The 14,407-nt window shown below is 44.5% G+C and overlaps 1 protein-coding gene across 4 annotated transcripts in view; it reads left to right on the top strand.

Moving 5' to 3' along the window:
- Window positions 1–14,407, top strand: part of LAMA3 (laminin subunit alpha 3) — a 273,575-nt gene that overhangs the window by 86,029 nt on the left and 173,139 nt on the right. For 3 of the 4 annotated variants that reach the window (XM_050767788.1, XM_050767785.1, XM_050767787.1), the window contains exons 9-12: window positions 3,234–3,324; window positions 5,530–5,661; window positions 7,305–7,367; window positions 13,430–13,564. In XM_050767788.1, the coding sequence (XP_050623745.1) occupies window positions 3,234–3,324; window positions 5,530–5,661; window positions 7,305–7,367; window positions 13,430–13,564 (421 nt within the window). The remainder of the gene's footprint in view (window positions 1–3,233; window positions 3,325–5,529; window positions 5,662–7,304; window positions 7,368–13,429; window positions 13,565–14,407) is intronic. The other variant, XM_050767786.1, reaches the window with a different exon arrangement.

Genomic DNA, 14,407 nt, shown 5'->3' with positions numbered 1-14,407 from the left:
TAAAAGTAGTCCATAGTGGAGAAAATCAGAACTGTGGTTGACTCTGAAGAGTTGATGATGGGGATGGACTGTGAAGGGGAAAGGGGAACTTTGGGGTAACGATGTTGCTCTATATCTAGATAAGGAATTGGGTTTCACAGATGTATGCTTTTGTCTTGACTCCATGGATGTGCAATTAATAGTTTTGCACTTACAAGTTTTTTGCACTTATAAATTTTAAAACAGAAGAAAAAAACTGTAAACAAATATTGAATTCCAGCTAGTTAAATGCATGGTGAAGTATTTAGGGGAAAGTGACTGATAGCTGCAATTTGTTTTGAAATGCATAAGAGATAAGATCAATTAGTGGATGGATAGAGGAATGGATGGATGGATAATTATGTGATAAAACAAATGTGGTAAAATATTAATGGTAAATTCTGGGTGGGGGAATGTAAAGGTGTTCACTGTAAAGTTGGGAATTTTTCAAGATAAAATGTTGAGAGAAAAGAGTAATGAAAGAAGAAGGCCAGGAGCACAAAATTTTTGGGTTGACTCCTTCTTGATTTCTTTCCCTTTGGTTAAATATTGATGCTCTTAACTAAGATTGAAGATTATCCCTGTTGTTTGAGATGATGCATGAAGATACTTTATCTCCATGAACTAAAACAAAGTCCTTCACCTCTTCCATAGAGATGTGGCTTCTGATCTAAGTCTTTTTTTTTTTTGAGACGGAGTCTCACTCTGTTACCCTGGCTGGAGTGCAGTGGTGTGATCTCGACTCCCTGCAACCTCCTCCTCCCAGGTTCAAGCAATTCTCCTGCCTCAGCCTCCTAAGTAGCTGGAATTACAGTTGTGTGCCACCATGCCCAGCTAATTTTTATATTTTTAGTAGAGACGGGGTTTCACCGTGTTGGTCAGGCTGGTCTTGAACTCCTGATCTCATGATCCACCCACTTTGGCCTCCCAAAGTGCTGGGATTGCAGGTGTGAGCCACTGCACCTGGGCTGATCTAAGTCTTAAACTCACTCCCTAGTTGTGTCCTTGATATGTTGGTTTCACTATTTCCAGACTTCAATTTTTCTTTTCTTTTCCCCTTCCTCTCCCTTCTCCTCCCTTCCCTTCCCTTCCCAAGGAGCCCAGTGTAGCTGGAGGGGAGTAAGTAGGGGGTCGATGAATCCGGAGGGTATAGAGGCCAGATCATGTCGGGCCTTATAGGCCTAAGTAAGGAAACTCCTCCAGAGAGAGGATGACTGGTGAATGGGCCACCCCAGAGTCTCTGCGTGCTTGAGATTCACAGAAATGGAAGCCAGCAACAGAGTGGTGAAGGAATTGAGAGAAAGACAAAAAGGCAGAGGGATGGAGGATTTGCTTGAAGGTGGAAAAGCAACTTGGAAAAGTTCTTCTTGAAGGAATTCAGACCTAAAGCTGATCAGAGCAGGGCCTGGTTGTAGGTGAGCATTCCATAGAAAGCCTCCCTCAGTAGTGCCAAATGGACTAAGTAAGGTGGGGAGGAGTCGGGCTTGCTACCTGTACAGATTCCATTAGCACCCTCTTTAGTTTGGGTAGTTGGGGTTTGCTCTTAAGTGTCAGGCAAATGCAACTTCAAGTTCCCACTGCTCCCAACAAGATCACCTCTCCCACACCTCCAATATGTCCTAAAAAACTGTCCTTTAAAACAGAAGAAAAAAACCTGTAAACAAATATTGAATTCCAGCTAGTTAAATGCATGGTGAAGTATTTAGGGGAAAGTGACTGATAGCTGCAGTTTGTTTTGAAATGCATAAGAGATAAGATGAATTAGTGGATGGATAGAGGAATGGATGTCCTTGGATCATCACCGCTGTCCTTGGGTTTCGACCTGGCCTTGGTCCAACCAGGACCATGGTGTCCATGGATAACGTGGTGTGTCTTGCCCTCAGGGTGTGCAGGTTCTGGACAACCACTGAGATTTCAAGATAAACTACAGGCATTATTCTATCTACAGAGTACTCTAATTTGTTGCTCTCTTTCAGTCTTTCATTGCTATCCTTTGTGTCTTAAAAATATAATTTCTCTGTAGCAGGTACTTTATTAACCACTTTGTAGTAGAGGGGGAAACCTGGGCTGCCCAATTCAGAGAACATTTTTTCATTTCCCACTCCAACAATAGAAGATTTGGGAGCCAAAGTTAACCTGATGTGCTCTGTCTATGGTAAGAAACAGTGGCAAACAACAGATGTGAGGGTTAGCTGACGTTGGATGGGAAGGTGGGCCACAGCTGTTTCTGATTTACCCACCATGTTTATGCATGTAAATTTCAAGTCACAGAAGTGGCCAATGTGGTTTTAGACCTCAGCAGTAAAGTGAATTCAGATTTTAGCCTATGGGAAAAGAAGTGGTAATAAAGAAAAGTCTGCAGTTAATAAAATTATCTAAAATGGGACAGGATACAGAATGGGTCTTTGTTCTCCCCTCTGTGTTTCTGTGCAGACTTTTGTGTGGGTCAAAGTGTGTTTTTGTTCTTGTTAACTTCTTATTGCCTTTCTTTTCATTAATGAAAGAACATTGTCCTCCTAATTATTTCCAAATTAGAGCAAAAGAGGCAGAAATGAGCTAGATCCATAGTTCCTGGAAACTGATGATGCATGTTGGGTAATTTAATTTGTGGCAATTACAAGGATTAACCATGAACTGGAAAGAGCTGCCTAGTATTGTGCTTTAAAATGCGTGTATGAGACTTATGCCTCCATTTTCCATTCATGAAACAGAAGTATTCAGAAAAGGTTTTATGACTAAAGCACAGGTAAAGTTAGAATGAAGAGAGACAAGGATCTGTATATGTTATTCCTTCCAAAATTGGAGAAGGTGTAAATGCACACATGATCCTTGGGGTTAAACTGCAGGCGATTCGTTATCTATTCGTCAGTTCTTCTGAATGAGGCTATGAGAACAGTCGTCTTCAGTGTTTTCTCACTCACATGTCAGGTGCTTCATTAAAGCAAATTCTTCGATCAAAGATAAAGCCTGGGTTTGCCCATTGATGGAATGTTTCCTTTCCTCTCCCAATAAGAAAAAAATTCCAGAGCCAAGATTAAGCCAGTCCTATGGTAAATTTTGGTCAAGGTCAAGATTAATGCTTTTTTTTTTTATTTCAGTGACTTCAAAATTACAATTATATATGACAGAATTATTCCTCTGCGTGAGTAGCACAAAATAAGGAGAATCAACTTCCCCAGAACCCTTCCTTTTAAGTTTCTTTTGTTTCTTTCTAGCACAACACAGCTGGAGTAAACTGTGAACAGTGTGCTAAGGGCTATTACCGCCCTTATGGGGTTCCAGTGGATGCCCCTGATGGCTGCATCCGTAAGTTTCATTTCAAGTTGGTGTATCTTAGCCTGTGTGTACTGCTTCAATGAAGTCATCAGGCTAACTTTGGATCAGTTAATAACTTCCTTCATGCCTTCTTTCTTCAGAGTATTAGTTCTGCTCGCTATGTGACCTCAGTCACTTACATAGTCTCTTTGAATTTTGGATTTATTGCATGTAAATGGAAATGATAATATTATTTCATAAGATTAAATAAAACGCAATTAAAAGCATGTAGGAAAATACTTACCACTGGGCCTGTCACATATTAGCCCTGTGATAAATGTTAGTTTCTCCGTTTTCTGTTGTTTTGACATGTTTCTATGATCTCTAATAATTTCAATTTTTGGGCCAGAGGTGGTGGCTCACGCCTGTAATCCCAGGACTTTGGGAGGCTGAGGCAGGTGGATCAGTTGAGGCCAAGAGGTCAAGACGAGCCTGGTCAACATGGTGAAAAACCCTGTCTCTACTAAATACAAAAAATTAGCCAGGCATGATGGTGCTCACCCGTAATCCTAGTTACTCTGGAGGTGGAGGCATGAGAATTGCTTGAACCCGGGAGGCGGAGGTTGCAGTGAGCCAAGGTCGCGCCACTGCACTCCAGCCTGGGAGACAGAGTGAAACTATGTCTCAAAAACAACAACAACAACAACTGAATTAGAATAAGACAACATAGTAATGAGTTCATAAGGATTTAATAATAGTCACATTGTTTAAAATAGCTAATATTTGTTGAGTACTTGCCATATGTGAGGCATTACCTAAATACTTTCACAGAGGTCTTGTTTAATTATCACAACAAATAGGACATTGTATTATTATCCTCGTTTTTAGATACGGAGAAACCAAACAATCTGAGTAGTTATATATAATTTAGGCTAGGTGACAAAACCACTAACCGCTAGATCCAGGATATAGTTCTTTTTTTGTCTGACATGACTGTGCCATAACTATTCTATTACACAGAAGAATGCCTCTAGTTTTTTTCTTGTAGAATTATGAATCTTGTGTCAGATTTACAGACTTTTCCCTACATGTGCAACCTATACCCTATTCAATGCTTTGTTCTTTTAAGTTGCCTGATTGTCACAGCTGGAAAGCAATTCCAGTCCTGAAGGCAATCCTTTGCCCACTCCATGATTAATCATATCATGAACATTTGAGGGCATTAAAGTCCAAGGAATATGTAGACGGATTTACTTCTCTCTAGGGCATTCTTAGTTGTTAAAAAATGTGTTTTCACTTTTCTTCCTTCTTCCACATCATGCTGCAAAGTATGTCCATCGCCTGTCTTGTGCCTACAAAGAACAGGCATAGGGAAAGGAAAAGAGGACGTTGCTAATGTAACTGTACCTCATTAGGAGCCTCACTGTTTCATCACCTTTCTAGTTTTTTCATCATTGAAGTGGTCCACAGAGGTATTAGAGGCTTGGCATAAAGGATCAGTAGGACGCATGAATTCTAAGCAAATTAAGCAAAGGATACCAGGATGCCAGGTCACCCAGGTCTTCATGGGAGTTGTATTCAGATGAGCTGTGACAGTATTTTCCCTGTCCAGGATGCACCTGCCAGGTCAAGGGAGGCCCCCAAGTGGGAGGTCAACAAACTTCTTATACTTCAACTATGCCTTACTGCAGTGCAAGCCTGATAATCGTGCCTGATAATCATTTTTGGTTACAAAAGCTGCCTTCAGTAAGCCATTTCACTCAAATTAACATTTGGGTTATGGGTCTTGGTCTGCTGTCCATAGATTATATCTCCATGTCTAGGCACTCCACACTTGTGTCTGTATCATAACTGTGTATTATGACCACTTTGTGGACATTCACAGTTGGTTCATAGCTAGAAAGGGCTGTGCCCAACAGTGCTAAGGCATACACCCCCACTCCACCCTCAGCCCCTCTCACTGTAGTCTGTGCAGGCCTTGCCTCTGACTCAGTGAGCTGGGCAGTGCTCAGTGGGATAAACGACATCCATGAGAACTTCTGTGTGGATGCTCATTACAGCTGATCTCTGACAGCTCATGAGCTTCAGGCAGTGAGAACCATCAATCAGGTGTGAGGTGGGAAATAGGCTATGCCCTTTCAAGAATACCTATAGACCAACGATCAAGTGTGGAACGTTTGCTGGGAAGTGTTGGAACATACTTACTTTGTTAAGTGCAGTGAAGGACTGATCCTTTGAAAACTGGATTTCTCTTAGCCTGCAGCTGTGACCCTGAGCATGCGGATGGCTGTGAACAGGGCTCAGGCCGCTGTCACTGCAAGCCAAATTTCCATGGAGACAACTGTGAGAAGTGTGCGGTTGGATACTACAATTTTCCATTTTGCTTGAGTAAGTACCCGCTGTGGAACAAGAGGCCACCCTTTTTGGTCCAGAGCTGGCTTTTGTGCATTAACCTCTGAGGCATGGTGGACAGGTAGGGAAGGCGAGACAGAAATGGGGCCAGGTGAGTTGTATTTATGTAAAAGTGTTTCTGAAAGTTTGGAATACAAATTTTATATTAGTACATTTTACAATCTTACTTATCTCCAAAGTGTTATGTTGTACCATAGAAATTGCCATCTCAGTAGATCAAAAAGGTCAAATAATTTGCAATTTCAACTTAATAATCCATGTGTGTGATTTTTCCTCCTAAATGGAGGAAAAATATCATGGGCTTCCAGATACTTGTTTGCATGCATATAGTGTGTGCTGTGTTTTAGGAGCCCGGGGACACATGTTTCCTCTCCTGCTGCGTAAGAGGCCAAGTTTTAAGCACCCGTACTCCAACCCACTGCAGTGATCTAAGTGAACATCTCAGCATCACCAAGAGAAAAAAATATATGTTTGTCAGAAACGCTGTAGAGTGTGAAACAGGAGAATCTGTGAAACCAGCTACGCAAACTGTGATGAGCGTTGGCTCTGTTTGTTGTGCAACAGTGGGAAAACTGCACTTTGGGGTTAGGACAAAGAAACACTGTCTCAAGGAGAGCCTGTTTGTCTGTATCACTCTATCAGATGTTTCCTGGCCCCACCCTCCTGACTCCTGCAGAGCCATCATACGAAATGCATATTGAGTTGTGGGGACATGGGGGCAGGACTCACGTGAATGGGTAACTTATATGTTCTCGTTCACATCTGCCACCTCAGGTAATTGTTTAAATTGCACCCACTTTCTCTGTGGAGACTGTCCTACTTTGGTTGATGAGACACCACATCAGAATTTTATCAATGTTGAATCTGTGTGTCTTGGTAGAAGGCTGAACGAAATTGTATTTGCCTTTTTTTTTTTTTTTGAGACAGAGTTTCGCTCTTGTTGCCCAGGCTGGAGTGCAATGGTGCGATCTTGGCTCACCGCAACCTCTGCCCACCGGGTTCAAGCGATTCTCCTGCCTCAGCCTCCTGAGTAATTGGGATTATAAGCATGCGCCACCACACCCGGCTAATTTTGTATTTTTAGTAGAGATGGGGTTTCTTCATGTTGGTCAGACTGGTCTCGAACTCCTGACCTCAGGTTATCTGCCTGCCTTGGCCTCCCAAAGTGATGGGATTACAGGTATGAGCCACCACGCCTGGTCTGCCTTTTTAGTGAAAAGAAGAGCAGGAAGAAGCCTGAAGTAGTTTTATGGCATAAACAAAATGTCAGGAAAAAAACATGAAAGAAAACATTTTTTTAAAGCCTTGACTTTATGTTAAAAAAACCAATAAAGATGTTAAGGAAGCCAAACTCATCCCTGCTCAGGCTGAGAGTTTGCTATTGTGAGCACGAAACATTCATTTCTGTGCATTGTTATACAAATGGGAATGTCTGACCAGTCTGGTTTCACTTACTAAACACATTTGAGATATAGCAATATTGTCTTTCTTTAAATTAATCTCTATATGCCACTTTTCACTAAGTGACAGAGGGTGTCGTCCTAGTTAGTACAACTTAGTGTTTTATTTTACTATCTCCTTAATCATTCTCTGTATTTTTAAATAAACTATCTTTACAGAAATTCCCATTTTTCCTGTTTCTACTCCAAGTCCAGAAGATCCAGTAGCTGGAGACATAAGAGGCAAGTAACCTCCCTTTTGGTTTAACTCCAGTGAAAATGTTATGCCCTTATTCTTTTCCTACTTCCTGTGCACACTGCCACATCCAAGGCCAAGTCTCCCTTCCTAGAGCATGGTAGGTGCCTTGCAGGTGTCTCCTAGTTGACCTACTACCCACCCATCAGTCCCCACTCCAGCTGTCTCTTACGAGGGCACTACCTGACGTAGGAAACTGCACAGAGCTTGGATTAGATATCACCAGCTTGCTCGAAGACCTTCAGTGGCAGCCCGTGGTCTGTTGTCTTTTTTTGAGTTCCCTGAAAACAGACCCTGAGAAAGGAATGGAGAGCAAGTCATTTATTTGGGAGGCGATCCCAGGAAGGGAGAGAGTCAGGGAGTGAAGGGGACCATGATAAAGGTGCAATGGCAGGTAATGGCAGTTATCTGCCATTAATGGAGGCTTTAGTGCTTCTGGGGCATTCACTGTCTGGCACTTACGGCTTGCCCTTCAGGAAGGCTGAGGAGCTTCTGCAGCCCCCAAACAAGCCCCTGGCAGAGAGTAGCAGTGGTGTGCAGTACGCAGTCTCCGGGGGTGGAGGGGTGAGTACCAGAGGATGTGGGTGTTACATTTACCTAATCATTCGTTCCCTAAGTATTTTAAGATTCCCTGTTATGTGCAAAGTACCATTCTGGCTGCTGGGGACTTAGCAGTAGACAGAATAGAAAAGAATTCCCAGCTTTCTTGGAGCTTATATTCCTGTGGAGGGACCCAGGTAATAACATATATAATATAGAAACCCAGGCAAGGAAAATAGCTAATTCATTAGACTGTGAGAGGCAGAGTTGTATTCCGAACGTGGGTGCCAGTTTTAAGGGGGAGCCATTCACATCATAGGTATAAACTAACTCATGTGAGAAGATTCCAGACCTCTGGGCTGGGTTCTGGAGCCATGGGGAGTTTCCTGCATAAACCCATTATGGCATCCGCAGGGATGCACAGGTTCTCAGAAGGGCACACCGGCACCAAGGAAAGGGCACAGCACACGCGCACAGCCCACGACTGGGCACCATCTGACTCATGCTCACATCCCCTGAGTTTGCCTCTCCTACCCCAGGGTGCCAGCAGAGGCCTGGTAGTCACTGGGGAGGAGGTAGTGCCAGGCATGTGTGAGCACGGGTTCCCCTCCTCCTGGCCAGACATTCCCATTTGTATAACGATGAACAGAAATGAATGTGTCATGCTCACAATAGCTAAGTCTCAGCCTGAGCTGAATGTTTCGTGCTCACAATAGCACGGTGTGGACCAGCAGAGGAGATGGTTTCTGAAGAGCTCTCCTTGGCAGTGAAGTTCAGGCTCTACAGCAATATAGTAACTCAGGTATGGTCTGGAGGCAGCTTTGGTGATAAGTGCTGCTGAAAAAACAAGGCAGAGAGGAGGTTAGGGAACGTGAGGTTTACAGATTTAGATTAGGGCAGTCAGGGAAGGCCTCACTGAAGCAGGTGCAGGAAAGAGCAAGCGCAAAGTCCCCGGGGCAGGGGCAACCCTGGGCCAAGGGTGTTCAGCGAATAGAAAGAGGCCAGGTGTGTGAAAGTGGAGTGAGGGAAGGTGAGACTGGTAGGAAAGGAAGGCACCAGGGCTGGAGGGAGGCCCTCGTCAGCCACTAGAGAGGCCTTCCCTTTTACTCTAAATGAGACAGGAGCCATGGAGACTTTTGCACAGAGAAGTGACGTTATATAAAGGCTCTCTGGGTCTACTGTATTGAAAGAAAGTCTCAGGAAAAGAGAAGAGAAGAAGCAAGGGGACCTGATGGGAAGCTTTTTTCATAATCCATGAGGAAGAGATGATGGTGGCTCAGACCCAGGTGGTGTCAGCGGAGATGACAGCAGCGGACAGACTGTGGCTATCGTCTGAAGGTAGAACCAGCAGGATTTGCTGGGGGATTGCTAGACCAGAAGTGGAACATGAGAGAGAGAGAGGGCTCTGGGTTGACTCCAAGGCTTTTCAGTTGAGCAAATAGAAGGAAGAAGTTGCTGTTTGTTGAGAGGGAAAGATTAAAGCAAGAGAAAGCAGAATGCATGGGCCGGAGGAGGGTTGGGCAGGGGCAGCGGTGGGAGCTCGTGGATGTTCTCTTCTGGCTGTGTTTTGTTTTCTCTGTGGAATAACAAACAAGGTGAGAGCAAGAAGCAGGAGAGGAGGCCTTGGGGTTGAGTAGGGAGAAGGTATAAGAGTCATCCAGGAATGTAGAGGGGAGGATGGGTTTGGGAAAGTCGTGGGATTGCTGGGCGGCGCCAAGGGCTCCCTGGAGGTCAGTTATAACAGGACCTCAGTCCTGACGTCATTCCCTGCTTCTGCCCCACCCACACTCCTCCTCAGTCTACCCATGGTGCTGTGCGTTCTTGCACTGTGTAGGGGACCGTCTCATGTCAGATACTGGGCCACTCGAGGACAGCAGCTCTGCAGGGTGGGACAGTCACATTGGCTTAGAGACCTGCCCGCTAAGGCTCAGAGAGGGCCAGGCACATTCTCGTAACTCAGTTTGGAGGCTCTGCACAGATGCCAGTCATGGAGAATTTAAGGAATGGTGACTACTGAGGAGAGTTGCAGTCTTGAATATTTACCATAATCTTCATTCATTAAACTTTTATTAAGTGCCTATGCTGTGCTAGTCACTGCCAGGCAGCTGCCTGATACACAGTTCCTCCTGCCTGGGAGCTCCCAGTCTGAGGAGACATAGAAAGGTCAACAGTTCTCATGGCAGGAGTTAAGTGCCATGAGAGCATATGGGAGGGGCAGCCTTACAGCCAGGGTGAAGGTAGGAAGGAAGGAGGGAGGAAAGGAGGGAGCGGGGAGGGGAGAAAGGAGAGAGACAGAGTCCTGGAAGAGCTTCCCCAGAGCAGCAGGAGGAGGTATCCGAGCTGAGTCTTGGAGCATGAAGAGGAGCCAGTCAGGCAGAGGGGCAGGGAAGAGAAGCCATGGGGCTAGGAGAGAGGGGATGGCAGACAGGTCATTGGGACTGAAGCATGGGATAGAGAGAGGAAGTTCAAGGAGAGGACCTAGAGGAATAAGAGGAATAAGATTAATTACCTAGAGGAATTACAGGCTCAAGCCTGTAATCCCAGCACTTTGGGAGGCCGAGGCGGGTGGATCACGAGGTCAGGAGATCGAGACCATCCTGGCTAACATGGTGAAACCCCATCTCTACTAAAAATACAAAAAAAAAAAAAAAAAAAAAAAAAAAAAAAAAAACTAGCCGGGCGAGGTGGTGGCGTGCCTGTAGTCCCAGCTACTCGGAGGCTGAGGCGGGAGAATGGCGTGAACCCGGGAGGCGGAGCTTGCAGTGAGCCGAGATCACGCCACTGCACTCCAGCCTGGGAGACACAGCGAGACTCCGTCTCAAAAAAAAAAAAAAAAAAAAAAAAAAAAAGAAAAGACCTGAGTGGGCAGCCAGTTCAGATGTGTAGGTTTGCGAAGCACAGCTGTGCCTCATCTAAGGGGCACTGCAATTATGGAAGACATTGCAGATTTGCATATTGATGATGATGATTTTATAGCAGGTGACAGGAAAGCATCTTGAGGAAGGGGCACCTTTTTCTAATTTACACAAAGATGCCCCATGGGTTGCTGGCAGCCTGGAAAATGTTGAAGGATCTACTCTGTCACATGTGAAGGACTTCGTATTGTGTCCTGCAGACATTGGGTCACTGTCAAGGGATTTAAAACTGGGAAGTGATATGAAAAGGCTGATGTTTTTGAAATATCACTCTTGACACCAGCATGGAGAATGAATCAGAAGGAGAGAGATGGGAAGCAGAGAGCCTCCTTAGGAAGTTCTCAAAATAATCCAGGCAAACAAAGATGAGGTCTGGAACTCTGGCGGTACAGAGGGATTCAAGGGATTTTCTTGAGATATAATCACTGTGACTTAGGGATGAGGTGTGGGATGTTCTTTCTTTTTCTATTTTAATCAGAATTCTTTGCACCTCAATGCCAAGGTAAAGCCCAAGTTTCTCACTGAATCTCAATACCTCGTTTAATGCCAAGACTGTAATTCACAGTAAAAATGTTCTCTTTCCCTGTGGCATTCATTCTCAGCCTACAGGGCTGTGGCATTAGGACCTTGTATGGCAGCTGTGATGGACGGACAGGGTGGTTGGTGCTCGTGCCAGCCTGGGTTCCAAGGCTTCCCTTGTCATGAATGTGTCCTTGTCACTTCTGAAAAGGAGGAAAAACTTTCTTCTACCCTCTTAGGTCCCATGGGTGGGCCTAGAATTAAATGAACCTAAGACAGATTAACAGCAAAAAAGCCTACAAATTTATGTAATATTTTTACATGTACATGAGAGTCTCTAGAAGGAAAATCAAGACCAGAAAAAGCCATTAGGCCCCAGAGCCTATGTATTGTACATGTTTACACAAAGGACAATGAAGTATGGAGTGTGACAAGACAAAAGAGCTTGGGCTAGTGGCTCTACATTGTGGGACCCTGGCTAGGAAGCATTGGGGGAAACTAAGGGTTATTTTAGTGGGTTTGTTGGTGCAGATCCAATCCAGTCGACTCCCAGTCTCCAGTGATAAGTATGCTCTCCTCCTGGTACAAGGAGGGCAGGCACCTTTCTCCTGGGAAATTTTATGACCTGCTTTTAGGTAGAAAGGGTGAGATCAGAGAACGCTTCCTATATCTGCTGCTTCTAAAGTGCCTTTGCTGGAAGCAGTCAGTATGCTAAAATGGCATATCATTCTCAGCTTGTATTTTTAGTATAATAGAAAGAACATGGGCTTTGAAATCTGGCAGTCCTGGGTTCAAATTCTGACACTGCTTCCCTGGCTGTGTGACCTTAGGCTATTTAATTAACCTTTCTGAGCATCTTTTATTTTTTCATCTATAAAGTACTTACCTGTCTTACAGGGCTCTTATTTGACTTAATTATTATTTTTGAGCAGTATCTATTTCCCAAGGAATACTGTGCACTGGCCCTGGGGGCCTGTGGTGACCTTTCACTAGGTGTTCAGTCTGCTGGGTGATTTACTTATCTATTTCTGGTTCATAAGTCACCCCAAAACTAAGTAGTTTAAAAGAACAAGGGTTATTTCTCTCAATTGTGTGAGTTGGCTGGGCAGGTCTTCTGCTGGACTTGCTGGAGGGTCTTCTGGGGCTGGATTTAGCTGGGACATTTGGGAGTCTCTGTCTTTGTGGCCTTTTGTCCTCAGGGAGGCCAGACTGTGTCCCTCCACAGTGGTCTCAGGATTCCTGGAGGGCAAGAGTGGAAACGGCAAGGCCTGTGGTGACCTGGACTCAGAAGTCACATGACAATACTTACACCTCATTCTAGTGGTCAAAGCAAGTCACGGGCCAATATACGATCCCCAAAATGAAAGCATTGTGAAAGAGAAGCAAAGTTAAGATAGAGAATAAAAGAAAGAAAGTGGGGGCCATTTATACTGACTGGTCAGGGGGACCTTCTGAGGAGCTGATGTTTGAACTGATGCCTGGTGGATGAGAAAGAGTTGACTGTGCTAAGAACTAAGGGAAGTGCATACCAGGTGGAGAGACTGGCCTGAGCAGAGGTCCTGAGGTGGGAAAGCCCTGGATAGAGGTACTAGAAGCAGCCTGACTGTGGGGAAGGCCAGTGCCGGGAGGGTAAGTGAGACTATCCAAGGGAAGCCCCCGAGGTCTGGCATGTAGTAGGGCTGAATTGATGTTAGTTTCTTTTCTTCTAAAAATTAGAACGAAGAAATATGTTTAATTCATGACTGTCACGAGATGGGAATCTATTAAATTGAAGTTATACTTTACAAAGCTCAGCTTTAGAGGGAAAAGAAAATGTTTTCACATGAATAGATGTTAAAAGAATGGTTTGCAAATGAATGCCCACCCCTACATGTTTTTTTTTTTTAATGATATGTCTGACCTTTTGTGAATTTTTAAAAATTTCCCTTCAAGATGTAGTCTTCTGAGTTAAGAATGTTTAATAGCCATAGATAATTCATAATCTGTATTTCCATGATAGAAACCTAGAGGAAGGGAGAAATTAAGAAAGGGATGGAAGATGGAGACCCCTTCTGAAAATTTCCTGTCTTCCGCAGGGTGTGACTGTAATCCGGAAGGCGTTCTCCCCGAAATATGTGATGCCCACGGACGGTGCCTGTGCCGCCCTGGGGTTGAGGGCCCTCGATGTGATACCTGCCGCTCTGGTTTCTACTCGTTCCCTATTTGCCAAGGTAAGTGGGCAAAACATGGCATGTTCATAATCAACCCCACAAGATAAATTTCCTCCTGAGGAAATGCAGATCTTTCTGGCAGAGCTGTGTGACTTGCAGTTTAATAAACGAGCCCCTGGCTTATATATGGATGTTACACGTGATTGTCCTACCTGGACCTTGTCACCTCCCTTCTTTCCAACCTTACCCTGCCTCCTGCCTGGTAGTTAAGCACATGGACTCTGAAATAATCTGTTTGGGTTCAAATCCTGGCTCCGGAGAGGACGTGGTATCTGAACAGCATTTAGGAACCTGCCACTGCTTCTCAGATTCTGTTAGGGTGGGTCTCTGGATGCTAATAGGGTTTGCAAATTGGAAGTGTGTGAATAAGATTAGTAAGATGGGAAGGTGGATGAGAGAAGAAGGCAGGGTGTTCTAGAAAGAGGGGACAGTGTGTGCAAATCATAGAGACATGAGACCACAACTGCCCCCTCTTCCCCACTTGTTTGTATCCTAGTATCCCATCCTAGCAAGAGTCGCTGAGGGGGATGGAAGGTGGGAGGAGGAGGTGTCTGGTCTAGTCCCTAGAGCATGGCAGGTATGCACTCAACGTTTCGTGAGTGAACACATGAATGAATGAATTTGCCCAAATTATTCTCCCCTGCTTCCTTTCTACTGTCTGACATTATTCTTTCTGCAGACAATGGTATAGGGGAAGGGAAAAGAAAGATGAGAAGATTATTATCAGTCTGGGATCAAGGCAGGAAATAAAACACCACTTCAGACACTATAAGCAGAAAGAGATTTACTATAGGTAATTAGTTGCTAACCCAGAGGAGTTATTAAGAGCCAGAGCAGCAGGTT

Source organism: Macaca thibetana, chromosome 18 (assembly GCF_024542745.1).
Source record: "Macaca thibetana thibetana isolate TM-01 chromosome 18, ASM2454274v1, whole genome shotgun sequence".
In the NCBI taxonomy this organism is placed as follows: domain Eukaryota; kingdom Metazoa; phylum Chordata; class Mammalia; order Primates; family Cercopithecidae; genus Macaca; species Macaca thibetana.
The sequence above is the reverse complement of the archived record's forward strand: the minus strand, read 5'-3'. Positions and strand labels throughout refer to the sequence as shown.